The sequence below is a fragment of the Rattus norvegicus genome, chromosome 3 (genome assembly GCF_036323735.1).
Source record: "Rattus norvegicus strain BN/NHsdMcwi chromosome 3, GRCr8, whole genome shotgun sequence".
Classification (NCBI taxonomy): domain Eukaryota; kingdom Metazoa; phylum Chordata; class Mammalia; order Rodentia; family Muridae; genus Rattus; species Rattus norvegicus.
The window spans coordinates 93,707,283-93,715,655 of NC_086021.1; the positions used below are offsets into that span (position 1 = coordinate 93,707,283).

Consider the following 8,373-nt stretch of genomic DNA (forward strand, 5'->3'; position numbering starts at 1 on the left):
TGCTCTATTCTGGATTGTTGAATGCCTTGCTTTGGAAAGACAACCACCCTATTCTTACTTCACAAAAATCAGTGGTGGTCTCATGGCCATAAAACAATTTTGCACCAGTCTTTCCCTAACCTCTATCTCCAATCTGTTCTGCCCTTTTTTCAAGATGTTGACTGGGATGCAGAGAACAGGTTATAGATGCCACAATTATGGCTGAGTACTCCACATACACTCATCCTTGGCTCTTTGACTTGTATATTTTGCACTTTCTACTGAATGTGTTTGTGTATGTGTTTGTTTGTATGTGTGTGCATGCCACTGATGAATTCTGAGAGCAAAACCAATCTCTAGGTATGAAAATAAAAAGTAGAGGTTCATTTTATAGTAATCCAGAAATATGATTCCATTTTTCAAATCAAAACTATCAATAGAGTACCAGAACTTAAAAATTCCTCAATGGTGGAAAATGGTCTGAGTTATCAAAGCCACTGAGGGCCTGTGGTTGTTGTGTCAGATCATGTCACTAACTTGCATAATATTTGGTGAGAACTTCAGCTTTATTTTATTAAAAGTCTCATTTTAGGGGAATCTTTTCTAGCCTAATAGGATAGAAAAACCTACAGTCCTTTTTCATAAGGACACCAATTTCATTCCATAATACTCTGGGTGATGAATTTATCTGTTCCAAAATTGTTTACTGTTGCTTTCAAGTTTGGAAACTCAATATATAGAAAAGAAAAGAAACTGCAGTATTCTTAAGTTACCAATTAAATACAGTAGAAATTAATAAAACATTGATACTAATTGAAAACCCTAAATCATTTACTCTAAATTAAAAATCATTATAGATTATTAAATGTAATAAAAAGCCTAATTAAAAAAACACATTTTGATGTTACTGAATTCTAAAATAGTCTTACATAGGTACACTTCCCACTATGAATAACCCAGTTGCTTTCATGTCTATAATAAATATGAATAATTAAAATTTTCTTATTTTGTATGTTCAGTCATTTGCATAGATGTCATTACTATGCTTTCAGATAACTCATTCAGTGGTTTAAACAACAGAAACTGTTACAGAAGAAAGGGATAATAAAAGAGTTGTCCATCAAAATACTTTGTTATGTCTATACTTTCCCATTTTCTGGAAGATAGCAATTACATCCAGTCATTTTACTACAAGGGCATCTTGTATCTTGTACTCTTTATCTGTTGAAGCATATGGGGAAGATGCATATTTGGGTGCCTCTTTATTTGTGTGCATTTGTGTAATATGCTAAAGGTCTCATTACCAGTGTCTAGTATTGACTTAAAATACCATGTTTTCTCCAATTTTGCTTTATTGCATTTTCCCTATTTTATTTACCAAACAGAATACATAATATTGACATTGTAGAGCTGCAATGTCCAATCCGTCAATGGAAACTAATTCTCTCATTTGAGGTTAAGGGTTTTTTTTTTAAGTATTATTTGAATAGTGCATCAAGGGCATTATTATTATCAGAGTAGCATTTAAGAAGAAAAATGGGAGAAAGAAAAGATTCTTTTTCATTATGAAAGGGTGATAATGGTAAAGAAGGAGACAAACAATAATGGACTAAGTCCAGTTTAGATGACTGGTGACCCCCGCACATACATGTGCCTAAATATTTTCATTATTGTTCAGAATTTATTCAAGTTAAATTTGTTCATTTTCTAACTGGATTGGAGTAGTGTTTCTTAAAATCCATATAATTACATGCCCTGCTTCAAGACCCTGTTCTTTCTCACCAGCAAGTATTTCTTTAGATCCAAGAGTCCTGATTTCCTATCTTTTTTTTTTTTAAATTGCCAGTATTTTGTTTTCATAGAAAGTATTCTGATTTCACTTTCAAAACCTTCTTCCCAGTTCTTCCCCAACTCTCTTTCCATTTGGATCCACAACTTTTCTGTCTTTCATTACAAAACAAACAGACAACTGAGGAAAGACAATAAAATAATGTAAGATAGATCACACACACACACACACACACACACACACACACAAATCAGAATACGACAAAAGTACTAAACAATTAGAATGACAAATGAACTCAATGATAAGCACAAGAAATATATGTAAATTCAGAGACACACATGTATGTATTTTCACAATTTTCCCAGAAATACCAAATGAGTGCTATAATATAGAAATTCTTTCTTCTGCCCATTGAGTGTAGAGACTTAGTTCTAGATTATGATTAAATTCTTTTCTATTTTGGAATAAAATAAAATTTTATTCTTTTGTAAAAATTGTGCAGGTTCTGAGTATATATTTAATAACCTCATTTTATTTGAATGTATGATTTATTGTTATCAATATAGAAGTAGCTTTTGGATTCAATACAAAAATATATGCAGAAAAGGTAACCACTTAAACTCAAGAAAGCTTAACAAAATTAAAATCAAATGAAAGAATAAATGCAGTCATTTCACAAGTGAAATGTTCAGAAAAATTTCTGCACATGTGTATCACATCTGACTCCATAGCAAATATGAATTATAAAACATTAGAATACTTACAGCATTTTCTTATGATTAAAATTATTTGAAATGCTTATGCTAAACATGTAAATTATTAACACAGCTTTCCTACAATTATGCAATATCATTGTATACAAATTACCATCATTATTTGAATTGTATACACATAATGCAACTATTTACACCACCTTTTATTTCCCAGTTTTTGCAAGGCCTCTTTTACATCTTTGTTTCTCAGGCTATAAATCAGAGGGTTCAGCATAGGAATCACCAGAGTATAAAACAGGGAGGTCATTTTGTCTTGATCTAGAGAATAAGAAGTACTTGGCTGGAAATATGTAAAAAGCAGGGTTCCCTGAAAAATTGCAACAGCAGTCAGGTGTGAGGTACAGGTGGAAAAAGCTTTAAATCTTCCTTTGGCAGAATGGATCTTCAAGACTGATAAGATAATATAGCAATAGGAGACAAGGACTCCTGAAATCGTGCTCAACTCAATAAATCCAAAAATAGCGAATATCACTAACTCATTGACCTGAGTATCTGAACAAGATAGTAACAGTATGGGAGGGATATCACAGAAAAAATGATTAATCTCATTTGACTCACAGAAACATAGGCGGAATGTTAATGTTGTGTGTATCAAAGCATCTGTCATTCCTACAAGGTAAACACCAGCCAGGAATTGGTAGCATACCCTGTTGGACATGTCTACTGCATATAGCAGGGGTTGGTTTATGGCTTTGTACCGATCAAAAGCCATCACTGCCAGCAACACACATTCAACATCTATAAAGATACAGACAAAAAAGAATTGCAAGGCACAACCAACAAATGGGATGGTTTTGTACTTGCTGAAAATGTCTATCAACATCTTGGGCCCAACTGCAGAGGAATAGCAGAGGTCAGAGAAAGAGAGGTGGCTGAGAAAGAAGTACATTGGTGTTTGGAGCTGGGGATCCATCTTGATCAAAATAATCATTCCAATATTAGTTATGAGAATACTAAGATAAATAGCAAGGAACACAGTAAATATTAGCACTTTCATGTCAGGGTTATTGGTAATTCCCAAGAGGAGGAATTCATGTAATGAAGAACAGTTTCCCTTGTCCATGATTCTTTCTTCGTTTCCTATCATGTTGTAAAAGTCAAAGGAAAATTGATTAGATGTCTTTTTTCTGGATATATTAATAAATAATCTTTTAGACAAAAGAAATTTGCTTAAATATATACTTCTAAAACTAGTGAGGTAGAAGTAGTTTAAAAGAAACATTGTGGTGTAAAAATAAAGTTCTACTTCAGGAAGTTGAAATTTGAATTGTTTTATAATTCATGGGGGATCTGAGTTGTCTGTGTCTCCATCATTCATATTAGAAAGTGCTTTTTGAAAAAAATTAATGGTGATTTTTGTATCTAAAATGGTACAAGGAAACTTTCAAATTTTGAAAGTCAAAACAGAAGGGTTGTGAACTGACATATCTTTGTCTACAAAAAGCATGATCATTGCATATTCAACAAATATAATCACTTGAATCATCAACAGTTATATTGAAAGACAGTTACTAAACAGGATTATCATATCAGTTTTGGAGTATAATTTTAGTTAAAATCAAAATATAATTTGTTGGTTTTTGTTTTCTTTCTAACCTTATTTGAGGGTTTGCCAAACTACTAACATCCCTCTTTGTAACTTGCTTGACTCTCAGTATGAATCCCTTAAACAGCCAATAAGAATGAAATAGAAGCAAGGATTTATAATATGTATGATTTAAATTGTTGGATTTTTAGTGATTTTATTTACCTAAAAAAGAAAATACAGCAGTTATTTCAATTATTTATGACCGATTTGTCTTTGTCTTTTGTAGTTATAAGTATACATAGAAAGTGCCTGTCTGACTCCCTAGCTGCCTATCTACCTAGCTGTCATTTATTTACCTAAATTTGAATTGGGTAATTAGCTGTTAGAGATTCTAGATTTAAATATCATGGTATGTGGTGTATCTAGGATTAAAGCTATATATTTTAATATTTCATATTTATTATTAGCCAAATACAAAGAAATAATAACCATTTGAATAGTTGTTATATTTAATTGAATGACTACACATTATTCAATCATTACAAACTCACCAATGTTGCTTTTCAAAATAAAATAGCTTCTTTATTTCTTTATTTCTCAGATGCTGGATTCACTGGCATATCTGAGATGCAAAAATCCTTCCTACCTTTTACTGGTGTCAGGAGTACATATCTTGTTAAATTATTTATTTTTTCAACTACTGACAACTGGGATTTGCACAAATCAGCATCTGCCTTCACTCTTCTGCATTATTTGAATATGGATAATTAGATACATATTTTCTCCTGAGAAAAACTGTACAAGGTTCAGTAAAGCTAAACTTTTAATTCTTTACTCTTTTCACCAATTGATCTTTCAAGAGAATTTAATTAACTATAATTATATTATAACTATGATTATTTTATAGTTTAAATAAATATAATTATGTTATATCTATAATTATATTATAACTACAACACACTATAGTTTGCTACCATGAATTAACTTCTGCAAATAAAACCAAACATCCAATGAACTCGAAATGGCACCTATATTAATAAATTTCATTACTTTCTCCCCCTTTTCCCTTTTCTTTACCTTTTTTTATTTGAATTCTGAGACAGTCTTCTTAGTCTGTAATATATAGCAATGTAACCATATGTATTTTTCATTAATACATATTTTATTATTGTCTGCAAACAGCAAAAGAGTCACGATCTTTAAGTTTGATTTATTGTTTGAGCTAGTGATTCATTTTAACAGACACCCAAACACTACATCCATGACTTTGAAACATGTGTTCATTAGTATACAGGTGTTTGGGTATTTAAATAGTCAAAAGTCACTGGGTGACATTAGTGACGTGTATAATTTAAGGCAAGGGAAAGAGTTTGTTGATTATATTTTTTACATACTTATATACATAATAAATAAAATGAAACAAAACATGTTTAAGGATAATTATTACAATAAATAATTTGTTCAAGAAACAATTAACATACAGAGGGTTGTTTAGCAAGGTTATGATAATTTAGACAAATAGAGTAAGACGTTGTAGAGTAAATGAGGGAGAGAGGAATTGATAATACAAAAGATATCTTTTCATTTGAATCACTCCTTATAGCCAAACACCACAGAATTCATTACTTTCAAAACATCTCAGAGTTGTCCAAAGTTCCTTTATTTCCCTGGTTAGCATGTTTGCCCATTAATAATGATTTTCTCAATCCAAAGACACCTCTCTCACACAATGGGTTTAGAATTTTTATTTTCTACTTTGAGACATTATGATTTGTATTTCAGAACTACTTTAAAGCTTATGTGAATTATATGCTGGTTAATTAGTTTCTTCTTTTCCATTATAGGATAGAATCAACTTTCTCACAAATATAATATTTCCATGCAATGCAAAGTTTCTGAATGTGTTAAAAATAACAGTGAGAGCTGGGTGAGGTGGTATATATCTTTAATCCCAGCACCCAGCAGGCATAGTCAGAAGGCACTTAGGGCCACAAAGAAAGACAGCGTTTCTCTCTACACACACACACACACACACACACACACACACACACACAAAGAAATAATGTTCAGTAAACATATATTTAAAGTGGGAGGAACAATAAGAAAATTTTAATGCAAATATGTGTCAGAAAATTTCTGCACAAAATGTACTAAACACACACACACACACACACAAACACACACACACAGGAACTTTATATATAGATTTATTTCTATTCTTATATGCATCTGTGTTCTTGCATGAGTTTATGTGCACCACATGTGTGAAAGACCCCGTGGAAATCAGAAGGCATTGCATCCCATGGAACTGGCATTAGAGATAGTTTTGAATTGACATGTGGGTTCTGAAAATCAAACTTTGGCTCTTTGCAAGAGGAGTGAATGCTCTTAATCACTGAGTCATCTCACAATCCCAAGAAATTTCTTTCAAAAGAATTTCTTTATTATACCTTACCAGACCCATGTTTACAAAATTGGGTTTTCAGTATGGCATCACAAAAATAGTTCCAGTTAAGTAATTTTATGTTCAATTAGAAAACAATAATCACTTAGTGCTGGGATTCAGCTGGGAGAGAGCTGAGCTTCTAGGAGTACTGATACACCTGGGAGCATGGGTGAGATTACCATTTCTGCTCCAAAGGACTATCCTGGAGCCCTCAGGATACAAGAGGTGAAGATCAGTCTGGGACAGGATCCTACGAGTTTCTGACTATTTCAAGAGCTGACACTGGAACATGCTCTTTGTGACTAGATCCCACAGGGAGAGAACTGTTATCCCAGGAGTGAAGAAACACAGACTTTCAGAAGGATCAAGCCACTTTCAAAGACAGCAAGACCAGCTAACACCAGAGATAACCAGATGGTGAGAGGCAAGTACAAGAACATAAGCAACAAAAACCCAGGTTACTTCGCATCTTCAGAACTCATTTCTCCCACCACAGTAAGTCCAGGATACCCCAACATACCTGAAAAGGAAGGTTCTGTTTTAAGTCACACCTCATGATGATTTTAGACAAAATTAAGAAGGAAATAAATAAATAAATAAATAAGGAAAGAAATACAGGACAACTCCAGTAACCAGATACAAGCCCTTAAAGAGGAAACATAAAAAAATCCCTTAAAGAATTACAGGAAAACACAAGCAAACAGGTGAAGGAATTGAACAAAACTATCCAAGATCTAAAAATGGAAATAGAAACATAAAAAAAATGAAAAAGAAAGATAACCCTGGATATAGAAAACCTAGAAAAGAGATCAGGAGTTATACTTGCAAGCATCACCAACAGAATGTAAGATATAGAAGAGAGAATCTCTGGGGAAGAAGATAACATAGAAAACATTGACACACATTGTCAAAGAAAATGCAAAGAGCAAAAAGCTCCAAACCCAAAACATCCAGGAAATCCAGGACACAATGAGAATTCCAAACCTAAGGATAAGTATAGAGGTATAGAGGAGAACAAAGACTCCCAACTTATGGGGCCCGTAAATATCTTCAACAAAATTATGGAAGAAAATTACCCTAACCTAAAGTAAGAGATGCCAATGAGCATACAAGATGCCTACAGAACTACAAATAGATTGAACCATAAAAGAAATTCCTCCTGTCACATAATAGTTAAAACACAAAATGCACTAAGCAAAGAAAACATATTGAAAGCATTAAGAGAAAACAGTCAAGTAACATATAAAGGCAGATATATAAGAAGTACACCAGACTTCTACAGAGACTACGAAAGCGAGAAGATCCTGGACACATGTCATATAGAACCTAAGATAACATAAATGCTAGCTGAGGCTGCTATACCCTGCAAAACTCTCCTATACCATAGATGGAGAAACCAAAATAGTCCATGACAAAACCAAATTTAAAAAATATCTTTCCACAAATCTAGTACTGCAAAGGATAACAGATGGAAAACTCCATCAAAAGGAGGGAAGGTACAACCTAAAAAAAGTAATCTTTCAACTAACCACACAAACATAAATCCACCTCTAACAACATAAATAATAGGAAACAACAATCATTGTTCCCTAATATCTCTCAACATCAATGCACTCAATTCCCCAATTAAAAGACATAGACTAACAGAGTGGATACATAAACAGGACCCAGTATTTTGCAACATACAGGAAACATACCTCAGTGACAAAGACAGACACTTCCTCAGAATAAAAGATAAGGAAAAAGATCCAAGCATATGATCTCAAGAAACAAGCTGTAGTAGCCATACTAATTTCAAATAAAATGGACTTTCAATCAAAAGTTATCAAAAAAGATAAGGCAGGACACTTCATACTCA

The 8,373-nt window shown here is 32.8% G+C and overlaps 1 protein-coding gene across 1 annotated transcript; it reads right to left on the reverse strand.

The window, feature by feature from the left end:
• Window positions 1-2,668: 2,668 nt before the first annotated feature.
• Window positions 2,669-3,604, reverse strand: Or5w17 (olfactory receptor family 5 subfamily W member 17). Its single transcript, NM_001000659.1, has one exon. It carries the CDS (start codon window positions 3,602-3,604, stop codon window positions 2,669-2,671), a length of 936 nt encoding a protein of 311 aa, NP_001000659.1.
• Between the last annotated feature and the right edge of the window lie 4,769 nt (window positions 3,605-8,373).